The sequence below is a fragment of the Erpetoichthys calabaricus genome, chromosome 9 (genome assembly GCF_900747795.2).
Source record: "Erpetoichthys calabaricus chromosome 9, fErpCal1.3, whole genome shotgun sequence".
Taxonomy (NCBI): domain Eukaryota; kingdom Metazoa; phylum Chordata; class Cladistia; order Polypteriformes; family Polypteridae; genus Erpetoichthys; species Erpetoichthys calabaricus.
The window spans coordinates 76,509,245-76,535,847 of NC_041402.2; the positions used below are offsets into that span (position 1 = coordinate 76,509,245).

Genomic DNA, 26,603 nt, shown 5'->3' on the forward strand with positions numbered 1-26,603 from the left:
ATCTGCATGGAGGAATGGGCCAAAATACCAGCAATAGTGTTTGAAAACCTTGTGAAGACTTACAGAAAACGTTTGACCTCTGTCATTGCCAACAAAGGGTATATAACAAAGTATTGAGATGAACTTTTGTTATTGACCAAATACTTTTTTTCCACCATAATTTGCAAATAAATTCTTCAAAAATCAGACAATGTGATTTTCTGGATTTTTTTTTCTCATTTTCTCTCTCATAGTTGAGGTATACCTATGATGAAAATTATAGGCCTCTCTCATCTTTTTAAGTGGGAGACCTTGCACAATTGGTTGCTGACTAAATACTTTTTTGCCCCACTGTAAGTCAGCAGATTGTCTACTGTAATAGCAAGATATATTTTCAGAGAAAGAAATACATTTCCAAAGGATCCAGTTGTTTTGTTTAATGTACCATGTCTTGGGCATGTTTAGATGCCTATGAGTGAATAGATGTATGGACGAGAATTATCTTTTTTTGTTTTGGTTTACATAAACGTACAAGCATTTGGCCTCACAAGATGGCCTTTCATTTTTGTGCTAGACAATAGTCTAAAACAATTTGCAAAACAAACAGGGATGTCACCAGGGAGAAAGTGTGTTCTTTAATTAGCAAAATTTATCTGCTGAAGTAAATATAGATATAAATATACTCAGTTTTGTAAAAGGAAAACTGAAATCAGAATGTTCATTAAACAGCAACTCAAAGGCTGTGCAAAAACACCTCGGAAGAAAAAAAAAAAACATAAGTTCAAGAAACACGAGGAGACCATCAAGTCCATCAAACTTGTTCAGTTAGCAAATAGTTTTGTTGTTTGTAGTATCTCATCCAGAAATATTTTAGTTGTAAAATTTACACACAAATCAGTTTGTTCTAGTTTATTCTAGAGTCACATGATTCCCGGAACAGAAATTTTTTTGAGCTAAAGTCTTAATGCTTAATTTCCTCCACTGTCTAGAGAGCATGATACACACAGTTTAAGTAAAATAATTCTAATGCATTAACCTTATCAGTACTTTAGAGAGTTGTGAAGATTTGGGTTAGGCCCACATAGTTGGTTGTGGATTGCACTTGGTTGTTGTCTTCTGTGCACCATCTAGTGCTGCTGTGTCCTTTTTTGTAATATGGTGACCAGAACTGCACAAAGTGAAATATAATCTCATGAGAGCATTATGCAGTCTAATCATAGTATCCATTGATTTTTTTAATGTTTTTTAAAATATTACATTTAACTTGCCTTTTTATTGTTTCTTTACATAGTTTATCAATATTACATCAACATTAATCCCTAAATTCTTTCCTGAGGTTGTGTCTTATAAAATAGCATCACCTATGCTGAAATTGTCTTTTTGCCTGCATGTAGTATACACTTTCAAAATTTTGCATTTTACAAGTATTTGAAATGTATTACCATACCAGACTCCATATCATTAATGTAAATGAAAGAGTTTGATTGTGTGACAGAAATCTGAGGGAATCCACTGATGGCACCACCATATGTGGTAAATTCTGCTCTTATCTGCACTCTTTGTATCTGGATAATTAAACAACTCAAAATCCAGTTTTGCAAATTAGATTTGATGCCAATAGCTTCTGTTTTTCAAAGGATTTACCAAAACATAAGTAATTTATGTCATTTGCTTTGTTTTTGTCTAGTACTACAGTTGCCCATTCTGTTAAGTCTGAACACATTGCTTTGACAAGGGTCTTCATCTCATAAATCCATACTGGCTGTTGTTCTGTGTACTGTATTATTTCTATAATTTTGTTTGGCATAGAAGTTAAGGGTTATTCTTGTTAATATCAGTAAATCACATGTTGTATAGTTATTGTGTGCAGTGAATTTGCAACCAAATACTTAGCATTACTGTAGAGTTTAGCTTATATAAAAATGTGTGAGCACTATTGCAAAAGCTGTCTGTCCAATGCAAGTCATGGCATCAGCTTTCACCCACTTTTCCCAACTTATTCTAAAATATCCTTCTGATAGTAGATTGGGGGGTGGTGGAGAATGGGGTGAGTGCCTATATCAATTAGCCCACTTCTGGTCTTCTGTGAGTTGGTGACTTCACACCTATTGTGTAGGAAAACAGCTTGTGTATATAATAGTGCACAGAGTAAACATGTAACATAATAATACAGTACATATGACAGTGTTTCATTCTTCAAATCATGTCACTTTGTCACACACCATCATCATTCGTGGTGTCCCTTCCATTTTCCAGTTTTACTCATGTTAGTCAGTTGCACATTTAAAAACATGTCTTAATGATAATTTGCCATTTCATCTCCTCCAACTCCATCTTGGTGGGCCACTTCTTTCTCGCCACATTCCCTTAATCTGTTTTTCCTCAGCATAATATCCACCATCTCCACATCAGATCTTTCTGTAAACTCTACACTCATCTCTCATTTCATGATACTCCAAACATCTGTCTGATCATTCTCTGTTCTTTCCCGGTTTGCTCCATGATTTGATTTAACTACCATAAAACATACTACTTCTCATACAGCTTAAATAAATACATATTAAGTAAATATTCTTTGTAAATACTATTTTAAATTTAAACTACATGTTGTTTCTACCATTATGACATTTTCGTAATGGGCCATCACAATAGAGTTTGTGCAGGTATGTTTACCCAAGGTATTCATTCTTGAGCCTTAATATATCACTTAAATATTGAAAGCAAAAGAGGCATAGTTAATAAATCATACAACATTTCATTAACAGTTTAACATTCTATCAAATCCATTTATTTATGTTATCTCTTGGAATATTCTGTGTTGCAGTCCTACGTATAATCCAGAGATGACCTGGGTCATCACAAAGGATGCTTTGTGATCCACTTCCCTAAGTCTGTTCTTCTTGTCACTGTTGTTCAGTCTCCACCATTTGATCACTGACTTTCAGACAGATGTCCCTATTTATTTCTTTTTCTTTAATATTTTGCACAGTATTTTTGTGGTTTTCTTATTTTCACGTTATGTTAATAGAAAAAAAAAATCATGATTCTTGATTATGTCCAGTAAGCATGTTTAATAAAAGCATAAAAGTTTCATTAGCAAAAAAAAAAAAAAAACACCTTCAGTTCAGGGTCACAAGAGGTTGAATTCTACCTTGTCGTGCGATTGCCTCGGAGAGGGTGCCAGTGCATTTATCATGTGATATATTCCAATGCATGGATATATTGCCTAGTAGAAATGTTCATGAAATTTAAAGGTTGATGGTTTTCAAATATTATGTAAATATCTTGTTCAAATTTATATTTTTATTACATAGTTACAAGGTGAAAAAAATGCTTTTTTTAGACATTTTTGTCTGCAGATATTTTAAATTGCTACTTGTTTAAGTTTTCAGACCCTTCCAAGTACATTTATATATAAAATATGGTCATTACCAGAAGGCTTGGTGTGTTCATTCATCTACTTAGTGCAGAACACTGCTTATCTGCATTTGTCAACAACTGCTCAAGTCTAAGTCAAGTCTTGTTCAGCCTTGCCTTTGCTAGCATAAAGATTAAAAAAATAATAATGCAACAAAAAAATATAGCACATCACAGCTGGATACAATTAGAAAAAAGTTCTGTATTAAAACTGTAGTTTAGAGTCTGAGATATTCTTATTGTGTATTTTGTGTTTATTTTTTTCCTCATGTGACCACTAGGGGTTGCAGCAGAGCCCCAGACACAACTTAACAACACATAGTCGCACGTTTAAAGCAAGTACAGGGGAACCTCGGTTTGTGAGTAACTTGGTTTACGAGTGTTTTGCAAGACAAGCTAAAATTTTTAATAAATTTTGACTTGATAAACGAGCGAGTGTCACAGGTGTCTGGTCACACTAATAGGTAATCTAACATAGACACCATTAAAATATCCGACTACGCCACCCAGTTTTATTAAGAGACTGGGAACTCCTGAAATTTACCAATAATAGCACACAGGTTTCTTTAAATTGGGCGGTGAGTAAACACACAATGAAAGACACAACAGTAATTTCAGAAAAAGGCAACAGTATCTATCTATCTATCTATCTATCTATCAGTAAGTTCTATTGTACAAGACAATATAAGGTACATTAAAAAGATAAACGAACATAACAGAACCTAAACATATCAGGAATTACTTTCTTTTTTTAAAAGGAAATAACACAGTCCACACTCTCAAAGTCCGTAAAAACAAGAATTGGAGGATACAACCTTTGGTGGTGCAGAGTCCAGTTTGGGCAGTGTGTTACCCCAACACTTAATTGTTCATGGATGCACTCTGTTCCCCGGCAGAAGTTGTGTCAAATTGTTGACTCCCTGTCAGTGTCTCTTCGTTGTTCCTTTTTCTTCCACTCTGGGCTCCTTGTGTGGCTGAGACCTAGGCACGCCTCATTCCTCGTCTGTCAGCTTCGCTTGGTCCTCTCATGCTGCTTCCCTCTTTCGCTGGACCCACAACTGGCGTCTCCTTGTGGAGCTGTCTCTTCCTCCCTGGAAGTAAATGTTGCCGTCCTTGTGCCTCATGTCGTGCCAGCCAGGTACCCTTGTCTGCCTGCGAGCCCCTGTGCCCTGTCCGAGTGTCTTGGCAGCGTTTCCTGTGGACTCTCCCTTCTGCCTTCTGCTGGCCAGGAGTTTATATTTACTTCAGCCCCTGCTGTTGTCAGTCCTGGACAAACAGTTTAATCAATGGCACATCTAAATTGCCTGGGTTTAACAATTAATAAAAACACAAGTTGACAAAATGTATGGTTACCAAACATTAATAAGTACAGATATCCTGATTAGGAACCAATATTTCCAAGCCAGGTAAATACAAACATTCTCTAAGGCCAGACTTCAAAGCAGTGACTCCCTTGCAAGACAGCAAATACCATTAATAAGTACAGACAGCCTTTTAACTTCTCACCCCCCAGTCCCAACAGTGGGTGCCTAATGGAACCACCCAGTGCACAAAAAAATGTAAAAGTGTCCCCCTCTGACACGAGGTCTTGCAATACGAGTAGTATGTATACGCTTTGTCTGCTGAGCGTCATGTGATCACAACTGAGCTGATGGTTGTTCTCTCTCTGTCTCGCTGTGGGATTGTGGGCAATCGTCTCCTATTCTCCATCTGAGTCGGCGTGCTTCACTCATATAGGCAACATCCGTACGAGCGTATACTGTTTACTACAGCATTGTGACTCTGTGTGTGTGTGTGTGTGCACGCGTGCGTGTGCTGTGACGTGCGAGTCCCCGTCTTGCACCAGCTTTATTCAGCTTGAAACCGCAACAGCGCAGCTATTTATTGTAGCGGGATCTGCCACTCTCCTATACACAGACACAGCAGTCAGGCAGGGTCGTGGCCAAGTAGTACTGTGCCCTGCGCATTTATAATGTTCCTTGTTCCTTGTATCACCCATCAACGGCAGGCGCTTATAGCACGTCCGCGATCTTTTCGGATTCGCTTTTACGGTGAACTGCTACGGCGCTGGGAGACTGCGATTGCGTTGGGACGCTCTTCCGCGTGTCGTCCTGTTGGATGGAATCCCACAAGAGTTTAGAAACTCAATCACACCAGCCATGATTCTTTTCAAAGGTAAATTGCAGGTTAATTTGTTTTATGAATTTTTACTTTATATTTTGTATTAATCATTTTTATATGAATAGTTTTGGGTTATGGAACGAATCATCTGAATTTCCATTATTTCTTATGGGGAAATTCACTTTGATATACGAGTGCTTTGGACTGCGACTACATTTCCGGAACAAATTATGCTCGCAAACCAAGGTTCCACTGTACTTTTATGTAAAAGTGTACCTATTGATAAGCTTTTTTTTCTCACTACAACACAGCACAATTCTTTTGTATGTATGTGTGTGTGTGTGTGTGTGTGTGTATATGTGTATATATATATATATATATATATATATATAGATATCAGTTTCGACTGCTCTAAGACTACAAGGGAAGCTCCGCTTCCTCTACTATGTCAGAAAATAAATGCGCATATATGCACTGTCGTATTTATACTGGTTTTAATAAAAGTGCGCTAGAACGCGTTCAAATTCATGACTAGCTCATTCAGAATCAGGTATTTATTGTACATTGTTTGACGCGATTTTCTTGTCATACATTTCTGTGCACCGCAGTGCGTTAAACCCTCCTGAAGCCCAGCTTCACTGGAGCTCTATGGGCAAGCACAGAGGAGCTTTTTTCACTGCAGAAAAGCTGGACGGTAATTGGATAAATGCACCAAAATCGTCACTTCCAGGGAAGCTTAGCTTCTCTGGGAGTGAATGGAGCAGTGGGCGGGCCAGGACGCTGGGCTGCTGCATGATGATTGGAGGAGCTGTTTAAAGGGCGGAACCCCTTTTTTGATTGGCAGCATGTCTTAAGTATACATCAGCACTACAGAGATTCGAGTTCAGTCCCATGCAGATTTGCAGGTGAAGTCGTACGACAAACTGCTGCACTCTGTATTGTTTGCTGGTGATATAAACCATTTTTGTTTGTACAAATCATTCTTTAAATAATAAAAAAAAAAACATATTATAGCGTTCTTGACTTTGCTGCTTGTTTCAGCATTGTAAAGTTAGTTCGTTCATATAATTAAAGTAGCTCGTGGAAGGGGAAACTAGCCAGCTAGCAAGCTGTGCATAATGGCAGACGCAGACGGTGCTAATATTGTTGACCTGCTTTTGGCAAAACCATTTAGTAGTCTTCCTTACGAGGAGAGACTCAGAATTAAACGGCAGGGCAGACCAACGCCCAAGATTGATCTGGTGCAAAAATCAGGAAAAAATAACAGGTCTTTTCAGCTCTCCTGGTATGACAAGGTGAACTGGGTGACTGGAAGTGCTGTGACAAAGAAAATGTACTGTTGGCCATAGGGATGGGAATAGATAAGATTTTCACGATTCTGATTCCATTTTCGATTCTGTTTAACAATTCGATTCTTTATCGATTCTCCTATCGATTCTTATTTTTAAAAAAGGAGAACACACAGGTCGATTAACTTAGAACTTTGTTTTATATCTTATCTTTGAACAAGATAGAAATTTAGGAGTAGCATGACCTTACAAACCCAACAGTGAGATCTTAAGAGATCCACAGCCTACGGCTCCTCGATGGGGTGCCATGGGGTCCCCAGAAAAAAATGTGTAAATGTAAAATAATAATAAAATAAATATTCTTCTGTAGCAATAACAAAGTATAACATAAATTATTCTGTGGCAATTACACAAGAATGTCCAGTAACATTTACACTCTCCTTTTTAAAAGTATATATGAGCTGAGCACTCAAAAATAAAACTACATCAGCCAGCAACAAATACAATCAACTCAAATCTAATGGAACTGTGCACAGTGCAATTCTGCAACCATCAACTATTTTGACAGCTACATCCATGTTGGCCGCATTATCAACAGTGGCTGCCACAACCTTGTCTTTGATACCGTACTCCTCCAAAATCTCATCAGTCTCCTCTGCTACAGCTGTCCCTGTCTGTGCTTGGTACACTGGTTTGGTTTTGAGGACTTTTTCTTGAGCCTGGCCATTCCTGACATAATGCAGCGTTACTGTGAGGTAATGATCTTGACTAAAACTTGCCCATCCATCTGCAGTGACGGCTGCCATCAACACATGTTTCAGCTCAGAAATGGAAACGGATGAAACATCTGGTAAGAGGAGAACACGCAAATTTGACATTCCCTGACTTAGCATACAATTAAACACATTCACTTACCGAAAATCGGGGGCATCTACTGTGGCAAATGGGTGCAAGCCTTTTACCACAAACTTAGTCACTGCTCGGTGACATTCGTCTATCCTGGCCTGTGTCATTTTACTTTTCCCCGCCTCTGTGAAAGGAGAAGCTACCGGTAGACTGCAGCGAGAACTGCCAGCATCTGAGACAGCCAGACTCTGTCTGTCTGTCTCATCATGGTCATCTAAATGCAATGCACAGTAATAGCAGGTTTTGCAATAAGGCAAATCGCGCTAACATAATATGCAATGTTAGTTGATTAGTTACCTGCCGTATTAACGGGAGAGGACCTGCAAACATTACCGCTGCTGCTGGGTTGAGATTCACTAGTCCGGAGCGGATCAAAAACACAACATTCATTTAAGGTTATCGCGTGTTTTGTGTGCAAATGCTTTTGCATATTCGTAGTGTTTCCTCCCTTTGATTAAATATCTACTTTGCAAGTTGCCCTGTTGTCATCCTTTCTCGTAAAGTATAACCAAACTTTTGAGCATTTGTGCCGCTTAGGCGCCATGTTTCCTGCTGGGTAAATGACGCTATGCAACGCGGTGACGTCATTCGAGGCGACTGAAATCGATAGGGGAATCGTTTGCAAAAATGGCAAACAATTCAAAGGAATTGAAACAGTGGGAACCGGTTCTCAACAAGAACCGGTTTTCGATGCCCATCCCTAGTTGGCCATGCCTCTTGACGAAACCTTCTCAGGGAATGGGATGTGTTTGGTCAAACGTGGGTTTTGGGGATCTGGGTAACTTTGACAGGGCATACAAAAGGCATGAAAAGTGCAAAGAACATGTGAGTTCATGTGCAAGGTTAAGTTGTCTGGGCAGGGTCAGGGTTGAACATGCAATCAATGAAGGTCTTCGCATTCAGGTGGCAAAACATAATGAAACAGTAAAAAAAAAAACAGGGCCTTCCTAAATCGTCTGATTGATGTGACTTCCTTGCTTGGCCGTCAGGAGCTAGCATTCAGGGGGCATGATGAGAGTAGTGAATCAGCAAATAAGGGGAATTACAGGGAATTTACAGAAACATTAGCTAAATATGACTCTGTCCTGGCCACACAATTTCAGTCATCAGCTGTGTTTTCTGGTATGTCCCACTCAATCCAAAATGACTTGATCTCTGCTCTCGCAGCCACTGTTCCTGATCATATAAAAGGTGAAATTCAGACTGGTCGTTTTTTTGCATGGCAGGTGAATGAAGCAACTGACATATCTTGCCATGCCCAACTGTCTGTCATTGTTAGATATGTGGATAGTGCAGGTAAAATTCAAGAGTGCTTCATTGGATTTTTGGATGTGTCAGAGGGTCGAGATGCTCAGTCTGTGTTTGAAGTTTTAAACGAGAACATGCAGTGCTACAGTTTTAGAGAAAAACATGTGGCACAAACCTACGTTGGGGCTGCTGTCTTTGCTTCATCTCTCAATGGCCTACAGGCCAAAGTTAAAGTAAAAGCCCCTAGTGCAGTGTTTGTGCATTGCTATGCACACAGACAGAACCTGGTGTTGTCCCAGGGTGCTAAATGCTTGCCTGAGTCAAGAATGTTTTTTGCATCTCTCTCTGGGTTCACCACATTTTTTTCAAAGTCCACAAAAAGTATGTCTTTTCTTGAGTCTGCAGGGTCTTCTGTATTGCCCAGAAACGCTCCTACTCGATGGAATTTCACATCACGGATAGTGAGCACTGTGGCAAACAATTATGATGGCCTCCTGCAGACTTTTGACAAGATTACCCAGGATGAGAGCATGGATGATGACACATTAGATGCTGCCAAAGGCTTCATAATGAAACTGGAGGATTTTGAGTTTGTGATCATGTTTTACACATATGAACAAATATTCTCTGAGACAGATGTTGTCTTTGATATTGTCCATCTTTACTGCAAAAAAAGAATTGGGTCTCTCCTTGCTTTTGTCAAGGAGAAGAGGTCAGAGGAGGTTTATCAAGCAGTTTATGCAAAAGTAGCAAATCTCACATCAGACCCTCGAGATGAACCTATTAGAAAGCGCCGTCTGTCACAATTACAGGATCCCCAGGATCGCTACAGAAATTTGTACATGGCCATCCTAGACAATCTCATGGAGCAGATTTCTCGGCGTTTTTCAAATTTGGAAAGCATGAGCTTCTTAGAATTAGTCTATCCAGGGAAATTTGATGAAATGAGACAAGTGTTTCCAGAGGAGGCATTTGAAAGTGTGCTGAAAAGTTATGGCCATTTCTTTGACTCAGGGAGACTGAGATCTGAACTTCAAGTACTATATTCAGATCATGACTTACAGGGGAGCAGGGGTAAGCTGTGTGATTTCTTGGTGTTTTTTAAAGATATGGAGTTGGATAGTGCAATGCCTCAGCTATACAAGCTGTTGTCGTTAGTGGCAACAATTGGCGCTACATCAGCACGTGTAGAGAGGAGCTTCTCCTGTTTAAAACGGGTCAAGTCATACACCTGCAACACGATGGGCCAAGATCGTTTGAGCAACCTTGCTCTCCTGGCCATTGAGAGGAAACTGGTTAAGTCCCTGGAAAAGACGGCCAATTGGTACGACAGGGTCACAGACCGTTTTCTGCAAAAGGAACGGAGGGCAGAATTTACGTACAAATAACATAATGAATTTTATGATGAAGGCCTAACATGAGCTTTCCCTGTTTCAAAAGCTAGCAGCCGCCACTGATATATACATCCATCCATTTACCAACCAGCTGAATCCGAACACAGGGTCATGGGGGTCTGCTGGAGCCAATCCCAGCCAACACAGGGCATAATGCAGGAACCAATCCCGGGCAGGGTGCCAACCCACCGCAGGACACACACAAACACACCCACACACCAAGCACACACTAGGTCCAATTTAGAATCGCCAATCCACCTAACCTGCATGTCTTTGGACTGTGGGAGGAAACCGGAGCGCCCGGAGGAAACCCACGCAGACACGGGGAGAACATGCAAACTCCACGCAGGGAGGACCCGGGAAGCGAACCCAGGTCCCCAGGTCTCCCAACTGCGAGGCAACAGCGCTACCCACTGCGCCACCGTGCCGCCCGCCACTGATATATATATATATATATAGATATATCTATGTGTGTATATATATATATATATATGTATGTATATAGAGATATATAGATATAGATATATATATATATATATATATATATATATATATATATATATATATATATCTAACATTCTGAATAGTTCAAAAGGGAGGCCCCTTTTTGTGATGTATTTGTGGAGTATGGCGCAGCAGAGAGCCACGCATGTAAATGTTTGATTTCAAACACCTTATTTTTTGTTTAAGTGTTATCAGAACACCAAGAGGGTCCCAATTCAGTCTAGAGCAGAGCAATGCATCAAAGTTCACATCATTTCAAAACATTTTTGATTTACAATACCATTGCCTGTGTGGGGGATGGGTTGGTTCAAGTGATGGAGAGATGTTTGTGGATTACAGATAATTATTTGCTCTACCCGTGTACTGTGGAAAGCTTGGAATGCCTTATAGAAAAAATTGTACTTAGTTCTGTATTACTATGGCTTATTAGCATATATTTTGTCTTTTCTTATTATGCGTGCAAATAACATGCTGCAAAATGATCACAATGTTGCTGATGAGTTGTATTAGCCTCGGGATCAGTGACCCACAATATGAGCTGGCGTATCATAATGCAAGTGACCACCATCAGAGCCACATCAGCATGTAGTCATTTTAAGGTTAATTAACTGCCTCAAATGGTTATATAAAGTGAAAGAAACCACAGGTACTTGAAGCCTGTAAGCAACTCAATGGCCCCATAAATATACCTGATTGGATTGCCTCTTCTCAGGCACAGGACACTCCTGCTTCTTGATGAGAAGTGTAGTCTATTTGTCAGTAAAAATTTTTATATTTATTAAACACCGTTCTTCTTGTCTCATTGGCACAAATTTAACTGGCCGCTTAACGGCAATTTCACAGTTTACTTTTTCAAAGGGAAATAAATTCAGTTTCATTCAGATTGCTGGCTTATCTATATTACTAAACAACAGTTTAATTTATGCACGGCGGATGCACCGAAGCGCACTGCGCTGCAGCGCCCCAGAGTCAAACCCAGCGGCTTCCCAGAGTCAGTAGGTGGCGCCCAAACAACACAACCTGTAAGCTAAACTTGCTCTAATCCACTGTTCCAGCAGAGGCAAAGGAGTCACGGCTCCAAATGGAAAGAGCTCGACGGTTTGTAATACAAAACCGAGCCCGTAGTTCCCACAGTCAGTGCGTGGCGCCCAAACATCATGACCTGTAAACTTCACCTGCTCTAATCCACTGTGCCAGCAGTCAGTGTGTGTAAGCTGGAGTATGCTTCCTAACAGTAAACGACTTCAACCTAACGACACAGCCACAGAACAACAAAGACAAGACCGCATGGATAAAAACAATACACGAAGGCTAGGAGTCACGGCTCCAAATGGAAGGAGCTCAACGATTAGTAATACAAACACGAGCCCGTATGGCTACGACCTATAAACGAGCCCGTATGGATAAAAACAATGAACGAAGGCGCCCACACAAAGAAACCGCTTTAGTACACATATGTTTATTTAATTAAATGAAAACTTTACCATGGCTGCGACCTGTGAACTAAACCTGAGGTAAAGCGTGTACACCAGGTTGTACAGCCGCCCGAATGCGACCGCCCACACCACTGCACCGGATCTGCCGCCATGGTCACTTCAGCACGCGAATCCGCCGCCGTCAGCAAACGACTTCTCGCTGACGACACAGCCATAGAAAAACAAAAAAGAGACTGCATGGATAAAAACAATAAACGAAAGCGCCTACAACGCGCTTCTGAAACACCAGAACCAAATGAGTCACAGCTCCAAAAAGAAGCCGCTTTAGTACAAATATGTTTATTTAATTAAATGAACTTTTCCAGGATGCACCACCCTCCATGATATTTCATCCCTCCAAGTATCGGAGGGAACAGAAAGTGATTGCCATTCTTGGATTTGCGATTCTTTCGAGAATCACGGGCTTGCTGGTCTCTAATATTAGGTCAAAAATTGCCCAGGCCATGGTTCCACATCCCAGTTCCATGACTTATTTTCTAAGCACTATTACATATACAAATAAAATGTTTTCAGAGGGAGGGACTTAATAAGTTATCCGTTATTTGTTTTGGAACCAGTTTGGTAATGGTATTGAGATCCAAGAGCTGGTATCTGAAGTCAAAATTTTTTTAACTCCTATCAATCCACTGTTAAATCATGCACCTTTGAATAAGATGTGATTGGCCATTTGCTTCTGATGCATCATCTGTTTGTTGGTAGCATTTTGTAGGGCACAACACATAACTAGGGGTAGGATCCCAACTTAAGATGCATATTCCATGCACTGTTTTGTGGAATAGAATATTGTTTTCCATGGTTGTGATTATGACTTATGACTAAAACTGGGAGTCCCTCATTCATTGGAAACAATTTTTATTTTCCCTCAATTCCTTGCTTTACTAATTGTCAGTCTATGACTGTGTGGTTAAACTGAGTTCCATCTCCATCATTAAACTTGCTGGTAATAGCACCATCATAAGCTTTTTCATGCACAACTTACAGAGAAACATTTTTGCATTCTGATCTTGTTATACTAATAATACAATCTGTGCATTAATGTCAGTAAAACCACAGACTACACAGTCCACTGCATAAAAGAGGTTGCTTTGGAACAGGTCAGCAGCTTTTAAGTTTCATGAAGTCACTATCACTAATGAAACAATTGCAACTTTTGGCTACTTTCAAGAAGTTCCACTGATGCCTTCATCTCTTTTGTCTGAGGAAAGCCAAAATGTGTCCGTCTTTGCTCTCCATCCTCTATTGTTGCGTAGTGGAGTCCATCGTCACTGGCTGCATTAGATTCTGGTGCAACACCTGTTCAGCTCAAAGTATTCCAGAGGATAGTGAAATTTGCACGGAATGTTACTGGCACACAGCTTCCTTCTGTCTAGGACATACACACCAGGTTAGAAACACAGAAAGTATTCTGAAAGAAATCAAAAGATTCTGTACAGACACTTTTCTCAATCCTCTATTCTGGCAAATGTACATGAACTTGGTACTTGTACCACAAGAGTTAGAGACAGTTTCAACTTCAGATCATAATGCTTCTTAACAGGCAAACATACTGACAACTGCAGCGAAGAACTTTGTGATTGTTTTTACATGTTTTTATTAATAGTTACTCTCAATGTGGAGCACATGCAGCTTTGTACTTCTAAGAGTATCACAGACCTGTTTACTGTAAGCAAGAATGGTGGTTTTTACCTTAAGAAGCTAGATGCTGAAAAGTAAGGGCTTAGAAGTTTTGCATTAAATTATAGGACACGTAAAACAAAGTCCAAAAGGGTGTAGACTGAACAATTTGCTAATATCATTATCATGTTGTCTTCACCATAAAAACAAAATCACAAATTAAAACAGTTTGCTAAGTGATCTTAACATTTTTGAACTTTAACTATTTTAAGTTAGAATTTTAAAGTAATACAAGGATATTGGAATCGTATAATCCATTACTTAAATGTTGGTCAGATTTTTGTTATCTAAATAATTTTGGTTAACTGATTTTATTTATTAAATGATATATATTTTTGTTTTTATATAGCAACCACTTGTGCAAGTGGCATCATGGTGTATTGGTGAATATGGTGATTTGCTTGTTTCTGGTCATTGTGAAGAAGAGGAGCCAATTCAGGTATAGAATATATATATATATATATTTGTTTCTTTCTACAATTTGTTTTAAGGCTGACTTTTTAATTTTTCTTCCTGTAGGAGCTTTTACCCCCTGTTGCACCAAAATGAAATTGTATTAAATTAAAATACAGCCAAGTACATTTACACATTATACATTCCTTTCTGCAATTTCTTTTTGGCTGGTATCAGAGCACAGGTGCCATCTCTTCTTCAAAATACTAAAAGGTTATACATAGTTACATTTGATGTGTATCTAAGTTTGTCCTTTAAATGTGCTTGATACTGTAGGTGCTTAACATATCCACATGCACAGTGAATGAGTTAATGGTCATAATTTACAGAAAATAAATCTGAAACTGTATTCTGTCTCTTAATTACTTAGGCACCCAGCCCATCCAAAACAAGTATTGTAGCAAGCTTGCCAGTTTGGCCGCAGTCACTAACTACCAGTCCTTTTTCTTTTCATGCAGCACTTCCAACACCAAACTGTTTTTGTTTTTATCAATCTTGTGACTTAATGGCCTCTGCTGTTTGTTTTTTTTTCTTTTTTAAATAATTTCCACTTGCGTATATGAACTCCAGCTTTACCCCATAAAGGACTGTAAATGTTAAAGACTGATACCTCTGAATGGCATCTTTTTGCATTGCATCACAGCCCCAACAAATTTATTTTAACAGGTGTAGTATTCAGCTCTTCATGGTTGAGTTTTTCAGTCCCACTCCTGTCATATATGCATCCTGCTAGTGACAAAATTCTATCCCGTTTCGGCCCACTCCCAGCCACTTTCTCTTGCGACCACCAAAGGTTCCATTAATCTCCCAACTACATTCCCTCTTTCCTCTTTAGAATGTACTTTATTTGGGTATGTATGAATATTAATGAATATTACACAGATGACAGTACATCTGTTTATGAATTATTTTTTACTTTCTCATATACAAAGTACTGTGGAACCTCGGTTCACGAACGTCTCGGAACACGTACAAATTGGTTTACGACCAAAAAGTTCGCCAAACTTTTGCATCTGTTCACGACCACACACTCGGTATACGAACAAGCCAGTTTCCCTTTCGGTTTGTATGTGTTCAGTCTCTTCCTGTGCAGCGAGCAAGAGAGAGAGGGCGAGAAAGCGCGACACACACACACACACACAGGCAGCGCAAAAGAGAGACGCACACACACAGGCAGCGCAAAAGAGAGAGACGCACACACACAGGCAGTGTGAGAGAGAGACACACACACGCAGGCAGCGCAAGAGAGAGAGAGCTGGAAGCATAAGGTAGAGAAGGCTTGTTTTTGTTTTCACTTCTGTTTACAGCGATCGGTTCGTAGCATGCATTGTTGCAATGTTACTGTTCTTGGTGGTTTATTAAATTACGAATTTTTTCAAATGTTCATTTTTTTCCCTGTGCTTAAAACTCATTAAAAAAAAAAAAAAAAAAAAAGTATTTTTAGCCAGCGGTTGGTAGCGCTATAGCGCGAACTATTGCAGTGTTAGTCTTCTCTGTTGTTCAAGGTTTTCTCAGTGTTATTCAATGTTTTTACATTTAGTTTACTATTACGCTGTGCATTCTATGGTTTAATTAACCATATTTGTGCTTAAAAATCTTTAAAAAAATATATTTACATACATTTCATATGGTCTGGAACGGATTAATTATATTTACATACAGTCCTATGGGGGAAATTACTTCGGTTCACGACCAAATCGGGTTACGACCAGAGTTTTGGAACGAATTATGATCGTGAACTGAGGTTCCACTGTATAGGGAAAGTATTGTAATCGTCCAAAAATCCGATATCGAGATTTCGATGAATCTCGACGTTTTAGACCTCAATGACTTTATCGTATAGAAAGTATTGAAATCCTCCAAAAATTCCATTTCAAGATTTTGATGAATCTCGATGTTTGTAGACTTCCCTGAGCCCGAAAATACCATTTTTGGAATTATGTCTGTGTCTGTGTGTGTGTGTGTGTATGTAAACACGATAACGAGTACGATTTCACTTAGGTCAACCAACTTTTGCATACGAGTATTAGGTACAAAATGTAGATTTCTTTCAATTTTTGGGCTATTTCCGCTAACCAGAAGTGGTACTTTACCTTTTATTCATCCAGCTGCAGACTCTGATTTATTCAACTTTTTTTCAATATATTATTAATTTGGTTTGTTGTTGATGGTTCTTTAATGTACGTAATATACTAATATAATCATTGTCTTATCTGAGTATATGAGAAAGTCTAGAGGGAAACCACTCCCGATATTTCTTTTTCACAGTACAGTCTGTTGAAATTCTTTTCAAAAATGTAATAGAGGGTGACAAGATGCCCTTTTTTCCTGTTTTTTGAGACCTAAAACAGCAGTCTTTCTGGTATTTATAAAATCTACAGTTATCTTGTGTTTTGTCTTGATTATTACTTATACTGTAAACAAACATCAAATTTTCATATCTTGTCAGATCCATATACAACAAGTATATCCGTTAGGTCTCATGAAAATCCTATGGGAATGCAGACCTCTTTTGTAGATTGCCAGTGGAACTTGTACTTAAACACCTTGTTCAGAAGGTCACCCAGCTTAGGTAATATCAGTCAGTCTTGTCTGTTCATACTGTGATTATACTATCATCAAGCAATTTTGGGCAGCTAGAAGCAACAATGGGAAGCTGTTGCTTCATTTGCTTTGTAAGGCATTGTCTTTATACATGGTGATGCAGGGAAATAAGAAATTTTAGAATTAGGTGTTGGCGACCCTGGGGTGTCAGCAGTTGTTTGGGAACAATGTGACCTTGTTTAGAATCCCTTACCATTAGTTGTAATGGATCAGTGGAGTGGTGTGGTGTGCAACGAGCTTTCACTGTGAAAGCCTTTTATAAGAATAATGATAGTGTGACTACTGCGCAAAGGGAATTTCGGCATCATTACCAGTTAGGACATCATGATCGCGTCCCATCTGTTCATGCATTTACAACATGGGTGTGTAATTTTGAAGAAACAGGTTCAGCCTTAAAAATGAAGTCCCTAGGTGGAACCACTTCGCATACTGCCCCTTAATCGATGGTAGCTATTCGATGATTTCGTGGAAGGTGTGTCATTTCACACAATGGTGACATTCCATAGCCTCAGAGATTCCCAGATCTCACTGTGATATTTTTTTTTTTTTTTTCTTTTTCTGTGGGGACATTTTAAAAGCTAGGTGTACTACACATGTCCTGTAACCATAGCTGAACTAAAAAGGAAGATTGAAGAGGAAATCTCTGGCATTCCTCTTGAGATGTTACATTGAGCAATTCAGAATTTCCACAACATTCTGTCAAAAAGGATAACACTTTCATGATGTTTTCTTCAAAACATAAAATGAATATTGAGTTAATATTGATTACCATCATTAATTCCATATACTGTGCAATACATTTCATCATTAAATGTATTTTCTAATACATTTATTCGTGCATTGAATGTCAGTTGAAAATTTCCCGTTTCCCTGCACCTCCCTGTACTTAAGAAGCCACTCTCTGAAGGCACAGGCAGTCTATTAGATCCCTAATTAATTTACTTTTCTTTTTCTTCAGGCAGCTTTTTTAAACATTAACTCAATTGAAGGTTTCTGTCTTTTAATTAATTGGTGGATTTCTGAAGATCTCTTTTATCTCTCATTTCCACAAGCTACTATCTTCAGATCTCAAAATCCCAGTATGTTCTTCTTTTCAGTCTTTCACTAACTGTTGTTTGTGGGTCAGATTAATATCGGTGATTCATTGCAGATATAATTATTTTACAATATGAGATTCTCAGACAGGGCTAATACTATCAGTGCCTTATTACCCACCATGATAGGAGAGCACATGTTTGCAGTTAGGAGAAAGGTACACGTATTGTTTTATTATTTTAGAAGGCCATAAAGCAGATATGTCAAACTGCAATCCAGGAGGGCTGCATTGCCTATAGGTTTGTGACAGTGTGGGTTGGCCCCACACTACCAGGTCCTACCAGGAGCCTCTTGAACCTGACACCGTGGATAGACATGAACAGGATTATCTGACAAATGAGGACACCACACAAAGCAAGGGGATAGTGAAAAGTGCTCAGTGCTTTTATTAAAACAAGTCCAAACAAACAGTGTTCAAAAAGTGTGGTGCTTAGTTAAATAAATAATCCATAAAACTGAAGTTTAAAATCAATCCAGAAATAATTCCTTCAAGGACAGGAAACTGTCCTTGAAACTATGAGCCTTGGTACAGTCCATTAGTTATTGATGTCTACTTGGCTTAACCCAGTACAGGCTCTTGCAGCCAAGGAGGTGCCTATCCAGCAGTTCAGCCCACCTTCAGTGCTACTTATAGGCTCGGGCCCCTTGTAGCCCTCTGTGGCTCCAGACAGGGATGCCCCATCGAGCCTCTTGACTCCCACTGTCAGGCTTGCATCCCTGTGGTCCATAGCACCACCTGCAGAATGCCTCTCACTCCCCTGGAGCCACACTGCCTCTCTCTGGTGAGTCACTACAACTGAGCCATGTTTCTGCCACTCCAGGTCACTCAGCTGGAGTGGCCATCAGCCCCCCAAGCGCCATTCACATACTCCCTTGACGAATTTCCCCCCTAGCTGTCTGCCTTCTCTGCCTCTCATCCACTTGATTGTACCAGATCTATCTGCCTCCTGCCTTCCCTCCCTCTCTGTCTTTTAACCTCCCTTTTTCAGTTCTTTCGTTTTTCTCTTTCTGATCAGCCTTTTCTTTGGTCTCCTCCCCTTTCTCATTCCGGCTCATTCTCAAAAGGGTCTGTGGGCACAGTGTCTCAATTGTGCACCACAGGAAGATGAGGAAGCAATTCAGAAAGACTCACCCCAACTACTCCACCACCTCCCCGCAGGTGTGTGAGCGCACACATCCACGGAGAATGAGTTGGCCTATTGATTATTGATTATTGATCTATTCTGAGCCACGGACCCGCCATACCACATACCCTCCCCCCATAAGCCTCCAGTTGCATTGGAGGACTACACTTTTCATCCAGCCCAATGCAGCTGTTGGCCCAGGACCACGGCTTGACTTTGCCACTGCACTAGAACCACTAATAAATAATAAAAGCACTAAAACAACCCATTCTTAAAACAACACCCAAGCCCCCTCTTTAAAAACAGGACATAAAACGAGCAAGAACTTTCAAAACAAGACATAAAACCAAACAATAAATAAATGTCCTTTTAAAAAGTTCAATCCTAAAAATGTCCTCTTCAGGCTTGAGTTCATGGGTTCTTTTTTAGTCAGACTACTATCCCACTGCCGTTCCTCCGTCTCCATCACCTGCTTATCCCACCACTGCCACCATTTGTGACAGTGCGGGTCGCTCCATGCTACTGGGTGCCACCAGGAGCCTCTGGAACCTGACACTGACGATAGTCCTAACCGGGATGAGCCTGGCTACATGAGGACAAACACACACCAAGCAAGGGGATGGTGAATAAGTTCTCTGTTGCTTTTATTCAAAAACTAGGGGGCTCCGCCCCCTGCTCGCTTCGCTCGCCAACCCCTGGCGTTGGGACATGAGAAAGAGTGAGATGTATGAATTAGATATAGAATAGTGTGCAGCTTTGGATGATGCGCATAGAAATAACAAATAAAGTATCACGAAGCGGAAAGCAAATGTCTATGCGTTGGAATGTAGGTGTGTTGTTTTTATCAGGACGTAAATGTAGAACAATATCTCTGTGAAATGGAGGCTCATCATCTTTACTTTGAAAGACAATTGCCACTTCATTAACGACGGGCAGATTGTATCGTCTTGGATCTTGTTCTTTGTCCTTTATCAAGACCAAAGCAATTGTATTTGCCGCTATACCTTCTGCATTTGCTTTTGTATTTGCCTCCTTTTCAACTTCATGTAGCATTTTTATAGACTTAGCTAATGGGTGATTGTTTATGACATGAGTGACGTTTCTTATTATAAGCTCTGTGCATTGTTTGTTTTCAGGAAGGTTGTGCTTCACTTGTGCTTTGCGTTTTTTGATCTGAGACATTTTTTCTCCCGGTGTTTCAGAAGCGCGTTTTATGCGCCGCCGTCTATTTTCTTGTTTCTTTCGTGTTCGTGTGTTTGTTCCCGTTATCCTTTCCGAATCGTTTTGTACCCGTGACCGTGTATTCATGACTTGTTTCTTTCTTAGCATGCGAAATATGGATAAGTAATAAGGAGGATCGCACTCACTGTTAATATGTATCCTTTTCTGCAGTTGAACGGTTAATAGTGCTTTATTGAAAGGACATCCACCTATGCCGACACCTATGCTGCCTAGTGTGAAGGTGTCGATGTTCACTTTAGAATATGTGGCTTTGGGTGTCACTTCTTATGGATGTGTAGGGGGGATTGTTGTTGCGCGAGCGTCTTCTTTCTTTTTGTGTTCCTGTGTCTTGTTTGAATCCCCCTCTTTGTGTGTGTCCCATCCCTGGCTTGTAGGGTGTGTGGGGCGGTTTTGTGTTCTTTTTTTTTGTCTTCCATGGGCTTGTTGAATCCCCCTCTTGGTGTGTGTCCCGTCCCGTGCCTGTAGGGTGGGGGGGGGGGGGGGGGGGGGGTGTGGTCGTGCCTTGCTGTTGTGCGCTCATCTGTTCTTTTTTTTTGGTGTGTTTAGTTTCGTGTGCAATGTGTTTCGTGCTTTGCCCGCGTTTGACTACTTTTTTATGTGCCTTTTCCTTTTTTCGGTGCTTGTTGCGCCTCATTTCTGTGCCTCATCCGCCTTTGTCGCCCTCTTTTGTCCGCCTTTCTCCGACTCTCGCGGACTCTTTTTGCGCCTGCGCCTCTCGCGGACCCTCATCCGCCTCTCTCGCCCTCTTTTGTCCGCCTTTCTCGGCTCCTCAGCCGACTCTCGCGGACTCTTTTTGCGCCCGCGCAGTACGTCTTTTTGCAGCTACGGCCCATTGCCGGATGTGCCTGCGTCCGTCATCCGGTTTAGCATTCTCGGTTAGTAATATGGATAAAAAAAATGGTGTCCATTAAAGTGCATTGCTAAGTTCAATCAATAAATAAATAAATCCAATTAAAAGAAGGTGACTATGTGGAAGTTTAAACAATCAAATAAATGATCCATTAAAACGAGGTTTAAAACACGTTAGGAAACTGTCCTGTAAAACCATGAGCCTGGGTTCAGTCCATAAAAACCAACATCTCCTTGATGAAACCCAGTATGGGCTCTTGCAGCCAAGGATGCACCTCTCCATTTGTTCAGCCCATCTTCAGTGCTACTCCTAGGCTCGGGCCACTTGTAACCCTCTCTAGCTCCAGGCAGGGAATCGTATCCAGCTTCTGAGTCACACTGCCAGGCTCGAGCCCTTGTGGTCCATGGAACCACCCACAGGACGCCTCTTTCAGCCACTCACTCCCCTGGAGTGGCCATCAGCCCCCGAGGGACTTCCTCCTAGCTGTCTGTCTTCTGTCTCTTGTCTGCTCACATTGGCACTCTCCCATTCCAGCCTTTCTGCTCGCTCCATCTTTGCACTTGCGCTTAACTTTTAAAACAGGGACGTGGCACAGCAGCTCCCGGCGTCAGTTAGGGTTGCAGGCATTTTTGCATTTGTGCACTAAATTCAAGGCCATCTGCTCCCGCCTCATGCAAGGGAACCACTCTTGCCACACTACCACAGCCCTACACAATGACTAGAGTGCGGCAATTAGAACCATTTATTAAAACAGCCACTTTCACAACCCCCCCCACCCCCCAAAGCAGTGTAGGTGTGGCCCTACACTGCACTAAAACCAAACAGTACTAGTAACACTTAAACAAATTTGTGTATAAAGTCAAACCAGGACTTTAAAAGATTAACAACTTTAAAATACATTAAAACAATCAATAAATAGTCCATTAAAAGTTCAGTTCTACAGTGTCCTCCTTAGGTTTGAGTGCAGTGGGTTATTTGAAAGGCACCTATCCCACTTGCCGTTTCTTCAGTTCTCACTGCCCTGGCTCATACCACTTCTGCCACCATTTGTGACGGTGCAGGTCGGCTCCCAAACAACAGTGGGAACATGGAGCCAACCCACATCGTCACAAGCTTTTATTTCAGATACTTTTCTATTAACCAATCACTGTTCTTAATTTAACATCCTACTTATGCTTTAATTGTAATTGCCTTGCTTTTTAATTTTTAGATGCCTTGTTTATTTTTTTAGCTTGCAGCCAATGAATGCAAAGCAAGTCAACAGATAACCAGCAAACTTGATCCTATTTACACCTTTTTGTTCATTTTATAAAATACTCAGAAAGAAAAAAAGGCAAGATCTGAGAAATATTTATCTGCTCTGCTTCACTGTCAGTCATCTTCAAAGAGAACAGTTAAAATCAGTGTGTTAAAAATAAGAATAAAACAAAGGATCCCCTAGTCACCTTGGGAAGTATAAATCTTGATACCAACCCAGACCGTCATACAAACATCAGCCCCTTCCAGGAGTTTGGGTCAGACCACAAAGCAACTTGCCCTCAGCCATTGTTGTCCCAAGTCATTTACACAGCAGAAGTTCCTCGCAGCTTTGCACTTAGCTCAGCCTTTATACTGGATCTTAACCTGCTGCCACCGCTCCCCCAAGCTCCATGCACAGAAGCAGTTTCACTTGGCTTTACACACAGCCTTTATAGGTTTCTCTCTGGAGAAACTGCAGTTTTTTCCCTATTTTTGTTCTGTACCCTCCCCCACCATAACCTATTGTCGATGGGGGAGGAGGAGCGAAAGATTTAGATTCATCGAAAATTTCCATCTCCGGTTTTTGACGGATTTCAATGTTTTAGAGTCCCCTGACACCGAATACATCAATATCTTAATGATGGGTATCTGTCTGTGTGTCAGTTTTTTGAGGATGGTCTAGAGCTAAAATGGCTGGATGTAAAAATACCAAACTCGAAATTTAAGTATGTTGAGATGATGTGCTGATTAGTTTTTCGACCAAATCATGCAAGAGAAAGAGACACATGAGAAACCCTCAAATACCATAATTCTGTAATGAATTATGAATTCTTCTTGTCAATTGCTATCATAATGATCCATTTTATGATCAGAAAGATCAGAATCAGAGCGGTAAATAATTGCTGAAATGTTACGAAATAGTTTGAGTAACTTGGATCCTAGGGCGCAAAGCCTACTGAAGCTCATGTGCTAATTTTTCTTTGCAAAATGCTAAAGATCTCTGTTTGCATAGGGATCTTGAGTAAACAGCCTCTTTTTAAGTCCAGCTACAGTTCTCAATTGGATTGACAACTGAGCTCTGACTTGTCTACTCCAAGACATTAACATTGTTTTTAAGCCATTTCTGTGTAGTTTTAACTTTATGCTTGGGGTCATTGACTTGCTGGAAAATGGATCTTCTCCAAATGTTCAGGTTTCTTGCAGGCGGCATCAGATTTTCATCCAAAATTTCCCTGTATTTTGCTGCATTCATTTTACCCTCTACAGTCTCAAACCTCCAGGGCCTGAGGCTTCCCACACCATGCTTCATGGTGGGATGGTGTGTTTTTGATGATGTGCAGTGCCAAGTATCCAAGTGCTTTCTTTTCTTTTCTTTTTTTTTTTTTGTTTAACAGTAAATATATTCAACAGTCTCTCCAACCTGCACCACTGTAGCTTGTAACTTCTTCAGAATTATTGTAGGTCACTTGGTGGCCTCCCTCACTGGACATTGTATTCTGTGATTATTCAGTATTTGTAGATGACTTATTTGGACAGATTTACAGCTGCGCCCTCCATACTTTTTCCATTTCTTAATGATTGTTACAACTATAGTTCAAGGGATACTCTGTGTCTTCGATATTTTACCATATCCATCGTGTCACTTGCTAGGAGTGTTCTTTAATCTTTTTTTGTACTGTAGGTTTGTCTGTAATTCTAACTCAAATTAAGTTGGGAATCATCCAGATTCTTGTGCATATTTAGCCCTTGTCAACAGACAGGGGGTTTCCATTGAGCTACTTCTGTGACTTCTAAGACACCAATTGACTACACCAGTGATGACTTAGGTGTATTATGTTAAAGGGGGTGAATACATATTCTATCAATTATTTTGTGTTTTATTTAGTACAGTAAGTTCCCTACATATGAACCTTCAAGTTACAAACACTCAAAAATGCAAACATGCATGTCCAATAAATTAAAAATTGTTTAAATAAGAGAAGTTAAAAATTGTAGACTAGTTTCAAAATTCGCTGCACTTCTAAGTTAGTTCATATGTCTGGCACTAGGTGGAGCACAAAACTCACACTATTACTGTTTGTATACTCAGTCACTTGCATGCATCCTCTAAAAGTGGTTGTTCATCTGGTTGTATCTCTGTTTACATTGAGTTAACACATTTTGTTTCAGCCCCAAGATGTCCATAATTAAGCGTGTTCAAAAAGAACACGGGGACACAGTTAGAAACTCATTAAGGGTAAGTTCTTCTACACTCAGAGAACCATATTAACATGCCATACAAAACCAAGTTGTGTGGTGGAGCACAGGCGCAATAGAGACCCTCAGTCTGACCTTGTGAACAGCTTGTTCTCATCGACTTGTCCTAATTGACTCTAATATATGATCTTCAGATATGATTATCCCATCAGGAGTTCCATGAGCTTAGCGAGCGCTTTTATTTTGATACACTCAAACTGGAGTTAGTACCAGAAGTACTTTTTTTGTAATGCTTTTTTTTTTGTCCTCACTTCAAAACCTTCTATGAATCTTCACTGCAAACACTTACCTGGCATCAGTATTAAGTGATAGGCAGTAGGTGTCAAGTGATGATTCCATCTGATTGCTCACGTTGTGTGAGGTGGCCAGAAGTGGATTTGAAGGTAATCACTTAGGCTCATTTGCTAGTGGTAAGCAAGTCTACTACTGAGATCAGTTGATGAAAAACAATGGGAATAAAAAATAACTTTGAGCTGTTTGTTGTTAAAATGCACTTGAAATCTGTAACAAAAAATGCAAATATTAACGTTTAAAAGCACTTTCTTGTATATTGTACAGATGTTGGTTGGGTCTGCATACGTAGGCTGCCTGATTGCTTAAAAAACAATATCAGCTGACAGAAAACATTGGAAACAAAAATTAACTTTCTGTTTATTGTTAAAATACACAAGACATCTATAACAAAATACAAATTTGAACTTTTAAAAGCATTTTCTTATGTACAAATAGCTGTAGATGTACATATTTTCTATAGTAGTTGAGGGTTGCATTGTGTTCGTTGCGTGTCTAGGCTAACTTTGCTGAACTTACATTCACGCTCTTGGAATGGATCTCATTCGTATGTAGGGGACTTACTGTATGTGTAAATATTGTAGACCACTTTGCAGAGATGAGCTTTCAATTTTACATTAAAGAGTCCTTTTCTTTTTAACTCTGTCAAAAATAATAAGATTAAAACCACTGTGATTCAATATTGTATAACAATAAATCATAAAAGCTTCCGAGTGAGTGAATAGCTTTTATATAGGTCCGTGAATCTGTGCAACAGCAAGGCTTTGGTTAACTGTCCCATGGCTTGGATGGAAGCTGCTTTGTTCCTTCTGAATCAGGTTCAGATCTCTAATGTAGTGTTGGTTCCAGTATTCTAAAATAGAGTTTATTCCAACGCTATTGATCTTGAGGCACTGTTCCAGCTGTCCGTGCCATTTTGAAAGGCATTTTAACAATGATACCCCCATAAATCCTTTGCTTTGATAATTTTTAGTTGGATGTTATCCATTCCTAGCCGTATGTCAGTTTTTAAACCACAGTGGTAATCTTAACTAGTGAAATGGACATGTACCAATATTTCTGTAACTGCATACTTTGCATGATAAGCTCCCCAACTTTAAAAGTTTGTTTCAGTCTTCCTTCCACCTTCAGTGGATATCTTTAGTAGGGTTCAGCATTTTTCTATACTTGCTACAAATAGCTTGGGATACTTTCTGTGTCCCCCTTTCCTCCAGTATCAAATGGTGTTATAGAACCTTATGAAAACTGTTGGAAAGATCATTCTCCATGGCTTTGCCAAAATCCTCCATAGAATTTCCAACATTCTGGATACCCAGTACTTCATAGTCAGATGTCAAAAAATTCCTGTTAGAATTACATATAAGGCTTTTTACCTTGACATGCTTTCTTACCACTGTTTTCCCCAAGTGAGTCATTTTATG

At 39.9% G+C, this 26,603-nt stretch overlaps 1 protein-coding gene across 1 annotated transcript in view; it reads left to right on the forward strand.

The window, feature by feature from the left end:
• Positions 1–26,603, forward strand: part of ap1g1 (adaptor related protein complex 1 subunit gamma 1) — a 207,609-nt gene that overhangs the window by 141,821 nt on the left and 39,185 nt on the right. The window contains exon 15 of the mRNA XM_028809775.2: positions 14,378–14,467. Coding sequence (XP_028665608.1) covers positions 14,378–14,467 — 90 coding nt within the window. The remainder of the gene's footprint in view (positions 1–14,377; positions 14,468–26,603) is intronic.